The following is a 22118-nucleotide window of genomic DNA, read 5'->3' as shown; positions in this document are numbered from 1 at the left end:
GCGACTTTCACGAGCGCGCAAAACACACGCGGCAGTACGCGATACCGAAACTACCACTGAGACGCGACCGCGTGAGTGAAGCAGGGCGCCGGGCGAAGCGCAGTTCGGCGAAAACGGAACTTTTGAACCACGCGTGCCGTTCCCCATGGCAATGCCAAAGTTTCCATGAATCAAACAGAAATGAACAAGCAGCATTTTATTACATCTTTTGATGCACGGAAGGTTCTTTTTTTACTGCAGCAAGTTTGATTACGAGTGATTAATTGTAGTCGGACTCTCTCACGTCATCGGGAAAAATGTCCCGCTCGTGGTGCTCATCATGTTATACATTTAGCTTAATTTCTCGGTAAGTAGGGCACTGCTGTTGATAATATTGCCGTTTTAGACGTTGTCATACATTCAGCTTTCACTCTGACATAACTTGTTATTTGCCTTTAGTGTCCCTTTAATAAGACAACATTGAGTTAGTACAGATGACACACACGTGTGCACTAGAAAACAAGATAAAACGATAAAAACACACAAAGTAACCTTCAACAAGGGTGAAAAAAAGATGCCGGAAGACAAGACACGCACTGAACATGTAAGCATCAAGTGGAAAGAAACAGAAGTTCATTCTGAGTGACAGAGACTGAAGGTGAATCAACGCAGTCACCATCCTTTAACACTTTCGTGACCGCACCTATTCCCATCGATAATATGCTATCGATGACTTCAAGTTCAAGTTTTGGCACTCTCCGAGTGGTTCTGGACAGCTAACGCAATAAAAAGGGTAAAATAACATGTCTTTTATCGGGTTTTTTGCGAGTTTCTTTTTTCCACCACGGGGAGATTTTCAAAGTTTGTTAGCAGTCAGGTAGGTGAGCGCTCGTTGTTTCATACTTCGTGGCGACGTCGATCGCGGGTGCTCCACAGAAACGGCGAATTTCAACAGATTCCGATTAATCTGAGCGGGAATCTCTGGATGATGGTAGCAGCACAGACACGGAAGACGGCTTCGATTCGCCAGGCTATAGTACGGACGGCGAAAGTGCACCAAACCTCCCCGGAACATCAGCAGCTATCCGCCGGCAAGTTTCGTCTTCTCCTCGGGTCGTTTCTTCGCTGCCGTGCGTCGATGTAAACGTATCCGGTGCGTACTAAAAATAACAGCTCTTATCTGCAAGGTGTTAAGTTCATTCGGGCAGGATCATTTGGCACCGGCTGTAGAAAGGGCGCAGTTCTCTCCGCGAAAACGGTGTGCAGTGGACTTTGACCCAACGCTCCGGTGTGCTCCGCGGTGGCGTCTTCGTGTTGTGTTTCACCGCAGAAGTCGTCAGAGATATGCAAGTACACAGATAAGTATGTGTGGATGCATACTTTCGAAAAGCCGACATACAGTGAGAAGGACGGATCAATGGAGGGAGGTTACTGAAGAGAAGATGAGAAAGTTCGTCTCACTCCATGTCTACATGGTAATCGTTGAAGTCCCGCGCTTGTATTGGTGTTGGTGTCGACGACACATATTTCCAGGCCTTTGTCCACCGTCAGTGATGCCATGGAAAAGGTTCAAGGCTTCTTGAGTGTCTCTGATCTGAAGAAGACGACCGTCGAATCCCACGAGAAGCTTCACCACGTGTCTCCTCTATTGCAACACATGAATGATTCTTCTACACTATTTTTTAACCCCGTCGGAACCTTTCAGTGGATGAGAAAATGGTGAAATCTGCAGGTCGGTATGGTATTCGGCAGTATATGAGGGAGAAAGAGGTCAAATGAGGGTATAATTATGGATTTTTGCAGATTTGGAACAGGCTACACTGTTAATTTCAACGAATACACAGGAAAATTGAAAAATACCAGAACTGAAAACTATGCTACGAAGGTTGAACAGAAAAAAAAAATTTTTTGTACCGAAACATGTGCAGCCAGCCTTTGTTTCACCCCGTCAAGAAACTGCATCGCGCGGTGGCATGATAGGCACTAGTGCCTATATTCTTGTATTTCTGTAAATAATCTTTGTACCTACAGAGCTTATATTTACACTATTATTCTACGAGGGCTTTGCGTTTAAAACGTATATATTTGTTTTTTTTTAACGTTTACCCTTTGCAGAGAAGCATTGATGTTTTTATGAATCTTTTCTTCTTTTTGATGCATTTTTCTTTGTTTGATAATTTTTTAATTATATTCGAAATTAATCCGTTGTTTGGAATTAATACTGTTGGAAAGACCAATTATTCTTCTATCATTTGATACCCTACACTTAGCATCACTTATTTTCTGTGGCAGGAAAAAAAGACATTTCCTGGACTAGCCAAAAACAACCGATTTTTCCGCGGTCACAAAAGTGTTAAGGCCATCCCTGACCTCTATCACTCACTATCCGTGAACTCTATTAGAGACTCTGTGACAGCCCATTGGGCGGCGGGCTCACATCAGGGCTGACACAGCTTGTCCTAGACTCGCTCGCGAATGTTAAACTTACCATAACTTTGGTTAAAATGGGTTTAGAATATCCATTCTTGTTTTCCTGCACTCAGCTCTCATTCCAGGTCATTCTGATATGCTTATTTACTATGTAACTCTCTCAGTTTAGGCAAACTCTTGCTCCCCAAAAAGTATATAAAATGTACGATATTTCAAAAACTACTAATTATACTAGAAAAATAATTGCATGTTTGAAATCTGCACACAAATATACATAAACTCAGCAAGTTTCATCTGAATCGATGAACAATAAAAAAGTTTCACCGACGATCACAACACTGCCTAATGCGAATTAAGAGTGCAGCTTCATGTTGGGGCGACACCAACTGTTTGAAGTTTTGGCTATCCGCAGTTGTAGCAATGCAACATTCGTTACACATTGCCACAGAAACTGCCAGCGCTCGAGTGATACGCACACCACTCTGTGCATTGCAGGTGTCGCAAACCAAGCGAAACATCGACAGCCCTGTTACGACAAGCGAAGCCAGCCGCAGTGTGCATGCGTACCCTGCATGCGCACGAGCTCCGACCAAGGGACCAGCGTGCGTGAGGGAGGAAGCAAGCAAGGTTAGAGGCTCGTGATATCGACTCTGCGTTTGCTCTCTTTCGTCCTCGTTCGCTCTATCGGCTCGCCGCCAACGCAGCCAACGGCGACGCCGCTCAACGCAGGAACGGGTGCCCAAGAGCTGCGCTGTAAAAAAATTTTCAGTACCCATGTCCCTTCCACCTTAAAGGAGCCCTGCAACACTTTTTTGAGTAATCTAATGGCTTCGTTCACGGAGTTTATTGCCTTATGAATCCACTGCTGCAAAAATTTTTAGAATCCGTCAAGTATGAGCAGAGTTACAGAGATTTGTAGCACGCTTTAAGCGCTTTCTCTCTCGTTTCGTATCAGTGAGCGTGTTGAAAGCTACGCAGTGGGGGACGACAAGGAAACAAGAAACTACAACCGTTCGTCAGCGCATGCCATGACCCTGACCACTTTCTTTTCTTCTTTTTTTTTTTTTTTTGTTTTGTCTTCGAACACGAGGCGTACTTTCAGTGTGATCGCGAGTGAATGCACAGACATGTGATGGCATCCCTCGGTGGCTGCAGTAACTACACAGCTCACAATGGTCAAATCAGCCAATGGTCGTGGACTTTGGGTTTATGATATCATTTGTTGAGAGAAGACAGAGCGATTTCTAGGTGACTGAGAATTATTTGTAAATTCCAGGCCGCGTGCTGTGCTATAATGTCTCGCTCAAGTGTTCTCAGGAGCCTTGACTGCCGATTGGCAGCGTTCTCTGACCACGTTGAGAAAAAGTGTTGCAGGGCTCCTTTAAAAATGTAAGTCATTCTGTGGCTGAGTTTAAGCTTGTCTACAAAAATCAAATAGTCATCAATGCAGCGGACTACCTTATCTGCTTGACCCAAATAACGCATGTGCCTAAAAAAAAACTTGGCCCTCAAAGGGTTAGTAAAACTTTTGAAGGTGAAATTGCCTGCCTGGAATGTAATCTAGAGTCTGAAATTATCTGTTACAAGCAAAACTTTCAAGGTGCCTGTGGCACGTATCAAGCACACTGTTTCAGTCGTTTCTTCACGTATTCTGGGATACAGTGTATACAGCATGAAAAGGAATGTTGCTAGCTAAGAGTGTTATATTTTTATTTGACTTCAGCAGTCACCTTCTCCTCCTGCGACTACAACACCCAACAGCGATTTCTGGCAGCATAAGTGAAGTGTGGCATGTGACAGTGACACATTGGTTGTGGGGTCTGATTTGCCTGACATGCCTGGTTGCACATAACATGAGGGACTTTAAGCATACCGAACTGCATTTACCGTGTTACCGGAAAGCATGTTTTAGAAAAGTTTTAACTTGCCATACGTAAACGTTTACGCACGTACGTAAACGTTCGTATACCTTTACGTTTGTGCAGACCACTAAATGGTGATGATAACTGCATTTAAACTAGATAAGATTGAATTACCGCTGCGGCAAAATCATAATAGAGGTTTTTAGCGTATGCAGTATCCCGGCAGACACAAAGGGGTGTACCAATACTGGGTCACCGGATGGTGGTGTAGACATCTTGTAAAGCTACATGCAACCACAGTCATGGACATGTTTGTTTTCGCTTCGTGTTTTTGAGGGAAAAAATGATTAGAAAGGCAACTCATTCGTAATTATGCCGCTGCAAGGCATTTACATTGGAAGTAGAATGCCCTACGTTTCTGCAATAACAATATTGTGCTTGCCTGGTTCACCTTGGCCCCGCTAGATGGCGCCACCTATCCAGCCAATCAGAGGCTTTAGGCCTCTCATGTTAACAGATTCGGTATTCTAGGTCACTCTAGCCTCGGTAATCCAGCTGAAACAAGGTAAAATATAAGTGGCACTCAAACTTCGGCTCATTTTGACTCGGCGGCTGGAGTCTCCACGAAGTGCATATCGTGAGTAGCCACGAACGAAGGTGGATTTGTGAGATAGGGCCGTAAACGTAAAGCCTATCCGGCAAGTAATTTACATTCCATAAAGGTTTGTGCATGCACAGATTCCATCCGGTATCCGGTAACACGGTAACGTAAAGAAGTATACGTACAAGCTAAAAGTTTCTATTCATATGGTCCTAGCTAAGCCAAACCATTATGCACTAGGACTGTAAGCACAATCTTTAAAAGACATAGAAGGATTTTCAATATTGAATACTGTACTTTGAAAACAAATGCAACACAACATTATAGGTTTAAAGGTAGAATTCTGTCTGGTTGGAAAGGAACTTATGGTTGAAACTGAGTGGCATCAACCAAGGTAACGAATGATGTAAAGCAAAAACATTTTTTAGATTATAGGGGCTCTTCGCGATGGTCTGTACAATCGCTTGTCATACGTTTACTCAATGGGACATAGGATGTTACAATTGCATGGTTACAGTGTTGCATGTTTTGTGCAGGCAGTACATAGCGCCTAATCTGTTACTTTGCCCCTCGCTGCAATGTAGTCAACTGTGTGCATGAGCTAAGGTGTGTTATTGATGCACAGTTGCCGGCTGCATGAGCAGCGCATTTCTTTTCGCCAGCTACCAACAAACCATGAATGATGGCTACTGTGAGCGACCAAAGTGCACCTACCTGCCGAGTGCACTCGCTGCACTTCGGTGCCAATGCCTACAAGTGGCCTTTTCATTTACAAGGATGCTCATCAACTGGCTGACCCATGTACTCTTTCTAGTGCACCCGCTACCTTTACCCAAGACTCACCGGCTGCATCTTTTGAAGGCTTGGCAAAACAGCTGGCTCACAACCACCTGCACAAGAGTAACGGCTTGCTTATACCAGGATAACACTGTTAAGATTAGTAGTGAAAATTCCAGAGACTCTCGCATGGTTGTGAATTTCACGAACGTGCTCATAATGATACCAGTTTGAACTACATATGGGATTGAACGATGAGCAGCTACAGCATTGCAAACTTGTGCATGTCGTCTGTGGTGAAATAAACCACTTACTACAATGTTCCTGTGCCACATGATTGGTCATCAGTGGGAGTGTGAAAAGATTAGAAAGTTTTCAATGCCAGTCGAACATTACATTAGTAAAGCAATAATAAAGTGGCTGACTGGGCTAGTCGGTTGTGCATACTTAAGGTTAACAGCGCGAAATGAACACATGGCGAACACCCATCTTTTTCCTGTCCGCCGTGTGTTCATTTCGCGCTGTTAACCTTAAGTAGCAATAATACTGAGAGGAAAGGAGCAAAAGAATGGCTTCACAGTAGTGATGCAAAACTATTGGCAAATCGACTATCGATAGAATCAGTAGTTTTGTTTGAACTATTGATAGTGTAAAGAAGCTATCGATAGTACTACTGTTGATAAACTATCGACAGTGCAATCGACAGTGCAGTCGGTAGTATTATTACCGACATTACTATAATTACTATACTGTGGACAATTATGCTGTTGCTCGCCGGCGACATTGCTAAAAAGCATTTGCGATAACTTCTATCAGCAATACTCAGTTTACTTGCTTTATGAGCGATTTTTTCGAGAAGTAAAAATTATTTCATCAATGAAAATGCAGAAATATATCCATCAATAAGTTCATATTCAAAAGTAATCGCTAACACCTTAGAATTAACAAACCAAGTTCTTGATATTTTTCTTTTGAAATTGCAAAACGCAATATAACTTTAAAGTCCCACAGTACTGTCAAATGTAACAATCTCGTTTCCTTTAGACCTGAACAATGCAACTTAATTGTCATGTGCTAGCCAAGAATTCTGGTGAAGGAGTGCAAGCATGTCAACTTTCTTGACCTTCAGCCTGCTCCTCCTGTTCCACACAATTGGGGAACCAAGTTCATGCTGCAATGAGTTCGCGCGGTAGATTTTATACTGTAGGTAGTACTATCAAACTTATTATCAATAGCGCTATCGACAGTTTTTTTTTACCATCGATAGTTCTATAGTGACTCAACTATCGATAGTATCAAAAGTACCATCAATAGTTCCGCATCACTACTTCACAGACAGTTTGCTTGCCAGGGCTGGCTGAGAGATGCGATGTTCTCTATCGGATCATTTCTTTCTCAATGGCCAGCAGGTACAAATAATGATATTTTATGCGCAACAAATTTTGTGTTAATTGCTAACAGAGTACGATACAACCGTAAAGTGAGGGGAATTTCTTCCACAAAGGCAGATGAATACGAGTGTGCATCAATGGTCGTGCACTCTGGAAAGACGTCGTGAGCTGGATGGCCGGTGACTCTGCCGTTGCCTGGCTCAAGAGCAGGACTATTTCTTTACTCATTGAGGAAATTGGATGTCGTACTTCTATAATCCGGGCAGGGGGCTTTCTCATGTTGTATCCAACTACAGCGTACTTTGTAGACAATCACTATATCGTAAAATAAAGGTTTATTAGCACAAAAATAAGCATTTGTATTTTGATCACTAAGTATTCAAAGCAAGGTACCACTCATATTTTATTTATGCTAACTTAATTTATAATGGAAGTGTGCATGGAAGAAGAAAGACACGAGATCAGAAAAAAAGAAATGTATGACGCTGCACCCAACGTGAAAGCCGTAGGAAGTGCGGGGCAGTGACTCGCCTGCCCTTCAGCGACACTCAAGTTCATGGGCAACCGCACGCTGGCACTCCAAACAAGCAGCCTGCTCGGCGTACATGGCAGGAAAGGAAACCATTTGTGATGCAGTGGCGTCCCATCCCCTCCTCCTCACTTCCTTTTCTTACCCCCTTATTATACTGTACTACACATGGTTATGCTGTGCTTTACCCTTTCCCTCCTCCTCACCCTCAATTCCCATTCTCAACACTTGCTATACTGTCGTACACATGGCTATGCTATGCTCTACCCTCCCCCTCCTTCTTTCCCTCATCACCCTCACTCCCCTTCCTTCTTGCTATACACGGCTATATAAACTACCCTCCCCCTCCTTTTGCTCCTCCTCGCCTTCGCACCTCCTAACTTTCATTTCCCTTTCCCATGCCCTTGCTTTCCTGTACTATACACAGCTATGCTATGCTCTACCCTCTCCTCGTCCTTCCCTTCTTTCTCACCTTTACTTCCTTTTCCCACCCCTTGCATACCATACATGTCTCTGCTGTGCTTTACATTCTCCTCTCCTCATTTTCATGCTCCTCACTCTCACTTCCCTTTATCACCTTCTTGCCATACCATACCATACAGGGCTGTGCTATACATAGTTTTGCCTGTGTGACGCCAATGACAGCATACGACAGCCCGGGCCCCTAAAATGCTCCGCACTTAAAAAGACGAGTGCACTGCTGCATCTGTCTGCGTCCCACACATGCTGTGTGTTCATAAAATAAAACTAGTTTCTCAGCCTCCTCCAAAGCCTCACACACCAGCCTCACTTCCACGTCCCAGAACAGGTACGGGTACATTGTTGGTGTTCTGCATCAAGTGTGTTTATTAAGCTGTGGGTGCGACGAACAGATAAGTTAAGAAGGATGATGTAATAATAATAATATTTGGGGTTTAACGTCCCAAAACCACCATCTCATTATGAGGGACACCGTAGTGGAGGGCTCCGGAAATTTCGACCCCCTGGGGTTCTTTAACGTGCACATAAATCTTAAGTACATGGGCCTCAAGCATTTTCGCCTCAAACGAAAATGCAGCCGCCGCGGCCGGGATTGGGAAGGATGATGTCTCGGCTGCCATGCGATGGAGGCCAAGTGGGCACGTGCTAATCTGCTAGCACGGCTGAAGTGGCTCTCTGAACTACAGTAGACTCTTGTTACACAGAACTTGAAGGCACCAGGAAAACATGTTCCTTTTGACAGGAGTTCCATTTGCTGAGAGATGAACAGGGGTGCAGAATTCAAGTATGAAATGAATCATGTTAGAGGCACTTGTTCCGTTGAAGCAGCAATTCAGTTTAAGAGATTTCCGTTTATTGAGTCTACTGTGCTCAGCAAACAGGTGGGAAGCACACACCATCTTGCAGCTCATGTGCATGCGCAAACACTGGGCGACTAGAGATCTAGTGGCTTGCAGCTTAAAGGGACACTAAAGGCAAATATTAAGACTACGTTGATTGTTGAAATAATGGTCCAGAAACCTCGTAGTGCTACTTTTATGCCAAGGAAGTGCTTATTTTGAAATAAAATCTCATTTTAGTGGTCCGCATCGCGTTAGCGCACTTCAAATCACCCGCCTGAAAGCGGTCTTTCTCACGTCACTGCTGCTATGCCCAACGTTGCCCGCCTTTACTGCGCAGCGGCATGCACTGGCAACGTATGCCATTCGGGCATCCGGCAACATCACATGCATGGGGCATTTTGTCAACTTTCTCTCAGAGCGACTTTCACGAGCGCGCAAAACACATGCGGCAGTATGCGATACCGAAACTACCAGTGAGACGTGACCGCGTGAGCGAAGCAGGGTGCCGGGCGAAGCGCAGTTCGGCGAAAACGGAACCTTTGAACCATGCGCGCTGCTCTCTATGGCAACGCCAAAGAGGTTCTTTTTTCCATGAATCAAACAGAAACGAACAAGCAGCATTTTATGATGTCTCTTGATGCACGGAAGGTTCTTTTTTTATTGCAGCTAGTTTGATTACGAGTGATTAATTCTAGTTGAACTCTCTCACGTCATCGGGATCATTTCCAAAATGTGGTGCTCGTGGCGCTCATCGTGTGATACATTTAGCTTAATTTCTTGTTAAGTAGGGCACTGCTGTTGATAATATTGCCGTTTTAGACGTTGTTGTACATTGAGCTTTCACTCTGACATAAATTGTTATTTGCCTTTAGTATGCAAGTAGTTTGCCTTCATACTAATTATCATGCACTAAACTGTTTGCAATTAAGGCAGCCTAAGCATTTTAAACAAGCGTTATTTGTTTACCATGAATTGAGAAGGTATTTTGTGGAAGGAACAGCTGCAACTATATTTAACCAAAACAATGTGAAGCATGAGCAAATTACCAAAAGCCAGTGGATCATAATAAAAAACAGCATTATCTGAACCAGTGATCAGCCGTTTTTCAAGCAGTTGAATGCAAACTTTGAGCAGACAAGCAAGACATACACTGCAGGTACTGGATGACCATGAGCGCAAGCGAGTAGCTCGACAGGGTCCCGTGTTTGGCCTCGTTGATGTGGCGTCCCGAGGCCCATGCCTTTACGGCTAGTACGAGGGGGGCTGTGCGTGGGTCCAGCTGTGCATAGCACTGCAGCAGTCGCGTGTTACGCAACCCAACCACATTGTTCACATTCATGTCCACCTCAACACCTGTGGTGCGGTCGCGGAAGCGCACGATGGGCACTTTGGCATGAATCACCTCTGGTCGGCCGCCCATGCACCAGCCTGCACACAAAAAACAGGGGCCAGCTCTAAATTACAGTTGAACCCCTTTATAAGAGGCACTGATATAAGAGACAGTTGGGTATAAGAGACGCCTGTGTGCCCACGAAGAAATAGAGCTTGGTCAGAAAATGAGAACATGGTACCCTGCTTATAAGAGACTTCTCCCATAAGGGACAACAACTGCTCCCCGGTGCGTGTCTCTTATAAAGGGGTTCAACTGTACATTAAAAAGAGGCTAAAATGTGGTTGACATCAACAATTTGCCTCTCCTTCCCATGAGCTGCAGACAACAAAACGTGGCACTAAGAACTTCTCCAATTAACCAATAAGCTAACAGAAGCTGTTGACATCATGCTTTTTTACCTGACCTAGTAACTAGAGCAGTGTAGACAATGCACACATAAATACAACATTCACAAAACCAGCACAATTTTGTTTTCAGCCCCCAGATATCAATAAATAGTGAACAGTAAAGCAGTTATCGTGATAGCAATTCGTATATGGACAATTGAGGCACATTTTTGCCGTCGTTGTCATGTTGCATATAAAGTCCAAATGGATAACATCGCCCTGCACGTTACATGCGCAAGTGAAAGCATGTGAGGGCAGCCACCAATTGTGGCTCAAGGAGGGATGAAATGCACGTCATGTGAAGCCACATGGAGGGATGCTGGAGGAGGACTGCATCCCTCTGGCCGGCGAATTTTGATCAAACGGGCATGGTCGCGCGTTATCTCGACGAAGATCAGCACACGGCTCATACCTTAGTCTGTGCTGTGCTCACACCACTTACTTCGCGTTGAACCGATAGAGAGCAATGACGGTTGCTTCGCTCGCCAAAGAAGCCATGTTCTCTTCCCTTACCCCAGTGTTTTGTAGTTATACCAGATCCGATACTAAAGCAGTTAGCTGTTACCTTTACATCATATAACATTCCAACTTCTAGCTACCACATTCATAGCTTCGCCGTTGCAACGAAACTGAATGGAGCCCTACATTGCTACAATATGCTTCTAATAACTGGAACAGCAGTGTTATCGGTGATGTTGTCTGTCAAGCTCTTTCTCTGCCAGGCTGGGGTGAAATGGCGGTTGTTAATCAATAATGCCTCATTTTCCAGCAAGATACCCATCTGCAATATGAGTTCCTTACAGCTCTCATGAAGAATGACAGGAATGGCGATGAGGCTGAACCAGTGATTAATACTTTCCTGTCTGTGGGAAAAGAGGCCAATTTTGGGTACTCTGGTAAACATTTTTTCTACTGCCACAGAATATTATTGATACTACAATATATGGTATGAATTTGTAGAACAGGGAATGCGCTTTCTAATGGTATTAGATTTAAGCAAACATTTCTCAAGAACTTTCCGAAAAAAAAAAAAAAACACTTAAGTAGGACAATTTTTGACATAAATGAGAACACTCTGTAAAAACATCAATGCTGCTTTGCACCAATTGAACACAAAGAAATTTCTAAATATACATTATAAGTAATAACAAAAAATTCCATGTAGAATATCCCTGCAATACACTCAAACCTCGATCTAACGAACATGGATATAACGAATTATCGGTTATAATGAAGTAAATGACAAATTGTCCTCTCATAGATACAGTGTTATTAATGCATGTTTATAACAAATTTTCAGATACAACGAAGATATTTTCGTATCAGATGTGACTTTGTTATAATGAGGTTATAGTGTATAAGCATTCTATCTGTAGTCATTATCTACATACAAAAGAAAACGTTAGCCCTAGTGGCCATCGTGCCACCGCACAATGCAGTTACGTGATGCGGTGAAGCACAGGACTGCACAGCATATTTTGCAGAAATTCGTTTTCTGCGTTGCTTTTTGCTCAAGAGTATGTATTCATGCATATTGTAACGATGGTATGGATTGATTTATTTACAGGCTGAGAATAATGAGAGGTGTTTAGTGCGGCGCAAGGGACAGGACGGTCAGCCCCACAACGGCCCCCTGCTCGTGCGCCCTTCTACCTCCTCCTCTTCTTGGCACCAGCGAACTCATGCAGCGTGACAATTTCCCCGGGTGCAGACGAAGCTCTCCGAGCGAGTTACGTAGCCCGATGGTGGTAATGCTTGAGGCGGGCAACATGTACTGCTTGGGTTATACGTGACCGCCGGTTGTCAGAGGACACTTTAGCGATGACGAACGTGACGTCACTCAAACGTCTCAATATGACGTATGGTCAAAACCTGGACCTGGACCTGGACAAAAACTTCGTGCAGAATCCTTTTTTCCGCACAGGCGTCCAAAGCAAAACAAAGTCTCCAGGAGCAAATGTGACAGGCGTGTGTCGAGCGTCATAACGAGTTTTGGCTCAATCTTGTGACGAAATAGTCCTGAGGCGAGCCAGTTGACGAGCTTCTTCAACACGACATAAAGTCCGGGCTACTGAGAAGTCTTCGTGTGGAGACCAGGAAGTATTGTGTCGATAAAGCTTTGGGGATGGCGAGCGTAGAGCAAGAAGAAAGGCGTATACCCGGTGACTTCGTGCTTCGCTGTGTTGTATGTGTACGTAACAAATGGCAAAACAGAGTCCCAATTTTCGTGGTCATTCGACACATACATGGCAAGCATGTTGGTCAAGGTGCGATTCATGTGCTCAGTCAGGCCGTTTGTTTGAGGGTGGTAGGGGGACGAGTGCCAATAGTCAGACCCACAAAGGCGTAATAGTTCTTCAACAACTTCCGCTGTAAACTGTCGTCCTCGGTCACTAATCACAACACGCAGAGCACCGTGACGCAGAATGACAGAGTGCAGCAGGAAGAATGAGACGTCAGCTGCTGTAGCGGAAGTGAGCGCTGCCGTCTTATTCTGTTACAGCGAGTTGTGATGAGATGGTTTTATTTACAGGAGATTGACGATGGTGGTAGTGCGCTGCGGCCTTGCAAAAGCTCTTTGTTCTCCTCCTCTTCTCTGTCTTTCGCATGACCGTTACATTCCCCCGCACGCAGACGAAGCCCGTAGGGTGAGTGAGGATGGTCAAGGAGGGTCGAACGGTTTCAGGCGAGCAATATGAGTGAGCTGCGCTTGATTGTCGACCATTGCTCAGGAGACGAGCTATTACATAAGTGAGTTGGCCGAGACGGTCCACAACTACAAATGGGCCTGAATATTGAGACAAAAGCTTTTGACACAATCCCCGGTTGCGTTGCGGTGTCCAAAGCAACACCAAATCGCCTTTTTCGAACGATACTTCTTTGTGGCGGTCACCGTATCGCTCCTTTGCACGACGTTGTGAGGCCAGAGTAGAAGACGAGCTATTTGACGGGCTTCTTCCGCGAGGCACAAGCTCTGCAATACAGAATCGTCATTGTGCAGAATGAAGGGTAAGAAAGTGTCCAGAGGGCTTCGCGGTAACCTTCTGTACAGGAGATAAAATGGACTAAAGTCCGTTGTTTCGTGTTTCACCATGTTGTACGCGTGATAAAAGGCAGCACGTCATCCCAGTTCTTGTGATTGGAGGAAACGTACATGGCAAGCATGTTGGTCAGCGTTCTGTTTGCCCGTTCAACGAGACCATTTGTCTGCGGATGGTACGGTGTTGAATGACAGAACTGTGTAGTGCACATATGAAGTAATTCTTCAACGGCATCAGCAGTGAACTGGCGGCCACGGTCACTGATAATAACACGCGGTGGGCCATGGCGAAGGACCACGGAGTGCAGCAAAAAGACCGCCACGGAAGCAGCGGTGGAAGAGGGTATGGCTGCTGTTTCCGCATACCGTGTAAGATGGTCCACGCAGACGATTATCCAGCGGTTCCTACTGTTAGATAAAGGAAATGGACCTAAAAGGTCAATTCCTACTTGTTCAAAAGGCGTACTGGGTGGTGTCAATGGCTGAAGGGGACCTGGCGCTGCAGTGGCCAGTTGACGTTGGCACGTTTCGCAACTAGCGACATAGCACTTTGTTGTTTCGTACATCTTGGGCCAATAAAAGCGTTCTTGCGTGAGGTGCAGCGTTCGTATGAAGCCGAAATGGCCGGATGTCACATCGTCATGCATGGCACGTAGAACATCGGAGCGGAGGCTCTCGGGGACAACTAGCAGAAAACGTGCTCCAGGCCTAGAGTAGTTAGTCTTGTAGAGCAACTTGTCCCGAACAGTAAAGCGACCGCTGCCTTGGGAAGTACGGGCGGCATCAAAAAGCGGATCCAGGGTGAGATTGTTGTGTTGTTCTCGCTGAAAGTTGGCCGTATCGGGAAACGTGCTAGTAACAGCAGCGAGACAGTCATCAAAATTATCAGTATCGCAGTCGGTAGTCGCAAGAGGAATCCGAGAGAGGCAGTCGGCGTCAGCATGACGACGGCCACTCTTGTATGATACCGTAAAGTCGTATTCCTGAAGGCGCAGCGCCCAACATGCAAGGCGACCAGAGGGATCACGCAAACCGATCAGCCAGCATAAGGAATGATGGCCGGTAATTATCTTGAATGGTCTCCCGTAAAGATAACAGCGGAACTTCTGTACAGTGAAAACAGCTGCCAGGCATTCCTGTTCCGTAACCGTATAATTGCGTTCAGATTTGCTCAGGCAACGGTTGGTGTATGCGACGACATGCTCTGTACCACTGTGACGTTGTACAAGCACTGCTCCTATGCTGATACCACTAGCATCAGTGTGAACCTCAGGCGGGCAAGATGGATCGAAGTCATGCAAGAGTGGTGCTGACGTTAGTATAAACTTAAGTTGGGAGAATGAGGCGTCACAGTCTGGAGTCCTGTTGAAGGCCGCGTCCTGTCGCAGGATACTTGTCAGCAGGTACACGATCTCGGCAAACCGGGGAACAAAACGACGGAAATACGAACATAGCCCGATAAATGAACGAAGTTCTCGTGCAGACTGCGGTGGTTTGAAGGAGCTCATTGCTTCAATCTTATGAGGATCGGGTCTGACGCCATCCTTGTCTGCTAAGTGTCCCAGAACCAGTGTTTGATGTTCGCCAAACCGGCATTTCTTGGAATTCAGAACCAGCCCGGCTTTTTTGATGCAGTCGAGGAGAAGGCTGAGACGGTTGTTATGTTCTTCAAACGTGTGGCCAAAGATTACAACGTCGTCACGGTAACACTTGCATATCTCCCACTTTAGACCACGTAGTATTGTGTCCATAAATCTTTCAAAGGTGGCAGGAGCATTGCAAAGGCCAAAAGGCATAACATTAAATTCGAATAGGCCATCTGGAGTCACGGTATTTGCCAATAACCCGATCGCAAATCAAGTGTTGAAAAATAAGAAGCGGCGTACAAGCAATCAATGATGTCATCAATTCGCGGTAGGGGATAACATCCTTCTTCGTCACTGCGTTTCGACGCCTGTAGTCCACGCAGAATCTCCAGGAACCATCTTTTTTCCGGACAAGGATTACTGGGGCTGCTCACGGGCTGGACGACTCTTGAACGACACCTTTGCTCATCATGTCCTTTACTTGTTCGGCAATAACTTTGTGCTCGGAGGATGACACTTGGTAGGGCTTCTGGCGGATGGGGTGTGCTGAGCCGGTGTCTATTCTGTGGCGAGTGCGGGATGATGGTAGCTGAAGTGGCGCATCTCCATGTTCAATGTCAAATGCAGCAACATGCCGGGAAAGGACCTGTACCAGCGCTTGCCGTTCCGTTGTACAGAGAGCCTTACTGATCATACCGAGCATCAGATCATGATGACGATTATCACAAGGAGAGGAAGCTGTGGTGAGGTCCACAGTTAGTGCTGCTATTGAGCTGCATGAGCCTTCATCGAAGAAAGGAAAGACGATTACTTTTAAGGACTCGTTTCTTAGTTAGACACAATATTAATGAGAACTAACAGACAATAATGCCAAAGAAGGTATAGGGGATGTTATTCGTTGTAATTCGGATAAAGTGTGAAGAAAGTAAAAGTAAAGTGGACGAAAAGATAACTTGCCGCCGGCAGGGACCGAACCTGCGACCTTCGAATAACGCGTCCGATGCTCTACCACTCAGCTACGGCGGCGGTCATCCTCCTGTCCACTTTATGGGGTATATATGTGCATTTAAACCTGGGAGTGTTAGTCAGCGCCAGTCGCAGCCATGGCAGCGAGTGTGGAACACTCTTTTTTTGCCTGTTGGCGTCACGTAGCACGTGATCTTTTTACGAATTGGCAGTTGACCAATAATCCCTCGCATACTACCTGAAGGCATCAAGTCTGCCAGAACGAGACCTTCGCTATGAATGAAGGAAAGACGATTACTTTTAAGGGCTCATTTCTTAGACACAATATTAATGAGAACTAACAGACAATAATGCCAAAGAAAGTATAGGGGATGTTATTCGTTGTAATTCGGATAAAGTGTGAAGAAAGTAAAGTGGATGAAAAGATAACTTGCCGCCGGCAGGGACCGAACATGCTGTGCAATCCTGTGAAGCACAGGATTGCACAGCATATTTTGAGGAAATTCATTTTCTGCGTTGCTTTTTGCTCAAGAGTATGCATTCATGCATATTGTTACAGCGAGTTGTGATGAGATGGTTTTATTTACAGGAGATGGACGATGGTGGTAGTGCGCTGCGGCCTTGCAAAAGCTCTTTGTTGTTCTCCTCCTCTTCTCAGTCTGTCGCATGACCGTTACAATATTTATTAGTTGTGCTGCACATCACGGTGATTATTTCTCAGGTAGAGAAGAGCATGAAGAAATAGACGGCTCCGACAAAACGTCGCATGGCACTACGGAGCGCAATGTCGAGGTCCACTCCGGGCCGTTTTCTCGCACTAAACTCCACTCGTTCAGCAGCCGCTGGCAAGTAGTCCCGCTCAAACGATGTTGACACCCCAGAGATAAGAACTGTGACCTTTAGAACATGCCGGATATCTTTCGAATGGAGCGCAGCAGTGACGAGTCGGTTCGGAGATCAAAATGAAAGTTGTTGGTGGATACTTGCTGACGTTCCGTGGCTGTTTGACGTACTTTCGCTGTCTGTGCTTCAGGCCGATTCGTCAAAATCACCTTCCGAGTCTGCGCTGCAGTCTACATAAAAAAATTCTGACTCAGACTCGCTGGAATCCACCGAAATTTGCCATTTTTGAGAGGCAGGGGCACGCAATGTCGAAGCCATGTTTGAAGCTACGAGTGCTTGGTCCTCTCAACTTAAGTGGCACTTTAGAGCTCCCTTGAAGCGGAAAAAATAAACAAACAAGGGAAACCGGAAAAATAGCTCCTGCTTTATACGATGGGTGAAGTTAGCTGTCCGTAAGTGCTTCTAGCATGGCAAAATTTGAAGTTGAAAACCATCGATAGCGGGCTATCCATGGGTATAGGCGCGGACAGGAAAGTGTTAGGAGTTGGGCCATGCACTTCCAAACAATATTCCCTCGCAATCAGGAGAATAAGCATTGCTCAACACCAACAACTTTGAATGGAATGTTGAGTGCCATGTTTTGCAGCTGTCACATAAAATGCATCATTATCAAATTGGTCGTGTAATCAATACATTTTAGATTCAGCAATAGAAAAGAGCTCTAAGTGCAAGACAAACAGCAAATTTGTTATATAGTATTTAGATGTAAATACTAAACATAATATTTTTGCAATTAAGGAGGACCCGGGTGAAACTCTTTGTAGCCACTAGATCACAGCTGAAGAAGATTTGCAATAGGCGGCGCAATCATGTCTAACCTTTACTGCAAACATTTTACCCACTCCATAAGAAGAGCTTCAAAACAGAAGACTTTAATTCTGGGGGTTTTTGTGCCAAAATCATGAAATAATTATGAGGCACGCCTTAGCAGGGATCGGAGTATTTTTTACCACCTCCAGTCCTTTAATCTGCACCTAATGCATAGTACATAGTCATTTTGGCAGTTTGCCCTTGTATGGGAAACCAGCGCTGAATAGGTGGCGTGCTGAAAAAGGGTGCCTGTCGGGGAGTCGCGACATAACTCAGCCGCTCGCGCCCAGACGACCGGCCGCACTGTATCACGGTGAGCGCACGCGCCGTTCTCGTGCTTCATTTTGGCGCGAACAGCTTGAGCAGCCATTGCGCCAGTAATACTGCACGATGGTTCAGAAAAACATAACTTTGTTTGAAGGCTACGTTCTCAGGAAAGCACTGGAAAACGGAGAGAAGCCCTGCAAAGCAGACTATGTCTTAATAGAACTTTTTGTTGGGCTAGTTGGTACATGCTGGTACAGACTATGTCTGTGCATACGGCATCGAAGAGACAGTGCTGTGCCGTGATGGCGACGCTGTCGTCACCATTTTCTCTTTGCGTCCTGCGATTTGCGCCAAGCTAGTGCAGGCTCACAAGCCTCCATTGATAAGGCCCCACCACGGTGGTCTAGTGGTTATGGCGCTCGAGTGCTGGCCCAAAGGTCATGGCATCAAATACCGGCCGCGGCGGCTGCATTTTCGATGGAGGCGAAAATGTTTGAGGCCCGTGTACTTAGATTTAGGTGCACGTTAAAGAACCTAAGGTGGTCAAAATTTCTGGAGCCCTCCACTACGGCGTCTCTCATAATCATATCGTGGTTTTGGGACGTTAAACCCCAGATATTATTATTATATCCATTGACGTGCTGCGTCGATACCAGCTGCCCACTACTGCAGTAAAAAAAAAGTAAGAGGCAAGGTGTAGCTTCGTCAATGTTTTTCTGCCGTGGTATGTATGCCCAGCCCGCGGTGTGTATGCACGCGGACGTTGATCAAGCAAACCACCGTGCTAGCATAGCATGTATGGTGTCACGCTCTTATGCTCGAGGGCGCGGGATAGATTCCCAGCCACGGTGGCTGCATTTCGATGGAGTTGAAACACAAAGAACACCCGCGTACTGAAATTTATGTGCACATTAAAGAAACCCAAGCGGTCAAAATTAATCCTGATTCCCACACTACGGCGTGCCTCATAATCATACCTTGTTCGGCACTTAAAACGCCAGCAATTGTCGATGTTGATCAGACACGTTTATTCTAACAGACACCGGCAAGCGAAAAAACTAACACAGTACGTTAGGCGAATTAAACGGCGAGTAAAAATCCAAGACATTTGACCGTTTTCTAGCGAGGCATAAATTGCGATATGTCACTTCTCCGCGGAAGCCAATGCACAAAGAAGCTTTACCGCATCGGCTGACTCCAGAAAGCTAAGCTTCGAGTAGTCCGCTGCTTTGTTCGTGACAAGAACTCTGTCTGTAGCACAAGTGAAGTTCAACGGGGGCATCCATCGCGTACGTATTTCTCATAACAGTTCAGTGGCTTCGGCGAACATGCCCCCGTACGCATCTCGTGGACAGACACCTTTCCCTCTGCGTAACTGTTTGCAAATAATGTAGACTACCTGCCTATCGTATCATTCACTGCATGCGGTGTCATCAGAAGGAGCTTGGTGGTGGTCAGATGAAAAAATTGTTACATATGCCGCATGCTGCATAATATGTACGTTTTATTTACGACAAAACATCGATTAAATTCTGCTCGTTGGCCCCGGTTTCCACGGGTGGCCCTCACTATCGAATAAATCTAGCAGACACGCGCAATTCGGTTTAGAAACCAGCTCGACGCCACTGGACAGGAGAGCAAGAGCAGAACATACTGTGCTCGCCTGACTGCCGGGATGCAGTGCCGCATCCGTTCCTGTTCATATGTTTGAGAAGGAAAAGCGTAGAAGGATACGTCCTCCCTCATTTCTATGTATTGTGGCACTTCAATGCGCAACAGTATCGCCAGCATCCTTTTGTTTTGTTTCGGCGATACGCGCCCGCATCGCCTCAACCAGTCGCCACTCTCGTCCGCGGGAGCGGCTGGAGTATGCGCGCTTTGACCGCCAGGGCGGCACTGCCAACACCACGGAAACTCCAGCGCTGGTTCCCTATGGGGCCAGAGATAACAAGACAGAGTCATGGAGAAAGTACGAATGGTTGCGATATTGAATCGCTACAATTACAGATTTTCATATGCTATCACACCCAAACAATGTTTCCATGCACGAATTGTGTCCATGCAAGAATATCCATTAAGTGGTCAGTCATACAAATGTGGCACCTGCATTCTCACCTGTCCTGGTCAAGAGGCGGGCCACACGTGTGAGGATAGGTTTTGCCTGCTGCTGCTGATCAACCTGCACAGGTGGTGAGAACATCTATATTCATTAAGCGGTGCCTTGTCTTGCAACTACAAAAAAGAAAAATTATTTCACTCGTATTAGTAACCTAAAACTGCACTCCCACCATGAGAAACCAGAAAAGCCGCACTGAGGAAAGACGTGGAACTTGGAAGTTCCCACACCAGCTTGGGCCATGATGTTACAGATTTCAAAGAGCTCAGTTAATATTTTGTTGGTAAATATGAGTGACAATGCACTCGGAATGTAGATGGAAATTCTCGAGTAACACTTACCGTGTAGTATGAAAAATAAGTGCTTGATGAAATCACAGTGACACACCAACTCGGGAGTTGCAGAACGAAATTTATGAAATTGAACCATGACCTTCATTTTATTTGTTAACAATTAAGTTAATGATTTCAAACGGTTATCAGAGTAGACTTTAGCACTCTAAATGAACCTTAGTACTTTTCTTTGATGCCTTTTTAAAGGAAGTTATGGGGTTACTCCACGATGCTGTCTTCTTTAACCCTTTCAGACGCCACCTATGAGGAAATGTCTGTAAGTGCGTCAAGTCAATACAATGTTATTTGAAGACACTCAATATTATATTGCAACAAAAATAATGTCGTAATACTTAATTTATGTGTGTTGCAGTAATCATTGCTAATTACTATGTAATTAAAAATCTCTTTATTCTGAAGCCCTTCATGGTGTTTCTGCATAAATAGAACGAAATCTCAGGCTAGAAATATAGTGCAAATTAGTTTTCGGTTATGTCCATGTTCAGCAAAGAAAAATTATACTTTTAACGTGGAATGCGGGAAGCAGCAGGTCGAACGACTTGTCAAATATGGTAGTGCCTTCAGCAAAGTGATCATATGGAACAGCACGCTGCAAAATGAAGCTAAATGAAGACAAATTTATTATGCAGGAGGGCCAATTCATCCAAAGCTCAATGTACCTTGCTCTTTCTTAGCCCCTAGTGGATACAAATAGCAAAAACAAGTGGTGTACACAATCGTGTACATAGCGTCTCAAAGGGTTAACACAAACAATTAAATGCTGCTCTTTGCTAATAACATAATGGCAATTTATAGCACTCATGACACTAATGACCAGCATGTGAGTTGGCATGACTTGGAATGGCACCGAACTACTGTCTTCTCATTGGAACAAGTTTGCTTTGCTGTTCTTTTTTTTGTTGTTGTTGTCTGGCCTTGTGCATCAACAGCAGCAGGCATATCTTGGCGTAGAGACTACAATGCACTCTAGTGTTGGTATTCACCAACATGCCACAATCAATATGCCACAGTCTGCAGGAAAACAAGACACATAGGTGCAGTGTAACTTTTAACAATGACAGCTGTTGAAGCACATTCTATGCAATTCTTACAGCAACTGCAACAAAATAAATGCAGGACTGTCGGTCTTAAAACGCCAAAGCTATGATAACATGTGCTGAAAGGACTTTGTTGTGCTTTTCATAGCACTGGCCTTTTATTTTATGGCAAGGCTGTATAGAGCAGCTACATAACAATTCAACGGCAAGTGTGGCATATGAAATGTCATCCAGCAACGCAGCTTGCGTAAGCTCCTTCGAGGCCAGGGCTTCAGCGAGAGCCAATGTAGGCACAGGTGACAATGCAGCATGCACAGATGTGCATTTATGAACTTGTATGACTTAAGGGTGCATACTGTGAAGCGTTAGG

At 45.2% G+C, this 22118-nt stretch overlaps 1 protein-coding gene across 1 annotated transcript in view; it reads right to left on the bottom strand.

The window, feature by feature from the left end:
* LOC119390962 (poly(A) RNA polymerase GLD2) overlaps window positions 1-22118 on the bottom strand; it is a 592309-nt gene that overhangs the window by 14298 nt on the left and 555893 nt on the right. The window contains exons 7-9 of the mRNA XM_049414992.1: window positions 20358-20421; window positions 10041-10319; window positions 5716-5762 (exon numbers count right to left, since the gene is read on the bottom strand). Of these exons, the coding sequence (XP_049270949.1) occupies window positions 5716-5762; window positions 10041-10319; window positions 20358-20421 (390 nt within the window). The remainder of the gene's footprint in view (window positions 1-5715; window positions 5763-10040; window positions 10320-20357; window positions 20422-22118) is intronic.

The sequence above is a fragment of the Rhipicephalus sanguineus genome, chromosome 4, assembly GCF_013339695.2.
Source record: "Rhipicephalus sanguineus isolate Rsan-2018 chromosome 4, BIME_Rsan_1.4, whole genome shotgun sequence".
NCBI classification, from domain to species: Eukaryota; Metazoa; Arthropoda; class Arachnida; order Ixodida; family Ixodidae; genus Rhipicephalus; species Rhipicephalus sanguineus.
Note: the sequence above shows the minus strand (reverse complement) of the source record. Positions and strands in the feature narration are given on the sequence as shown.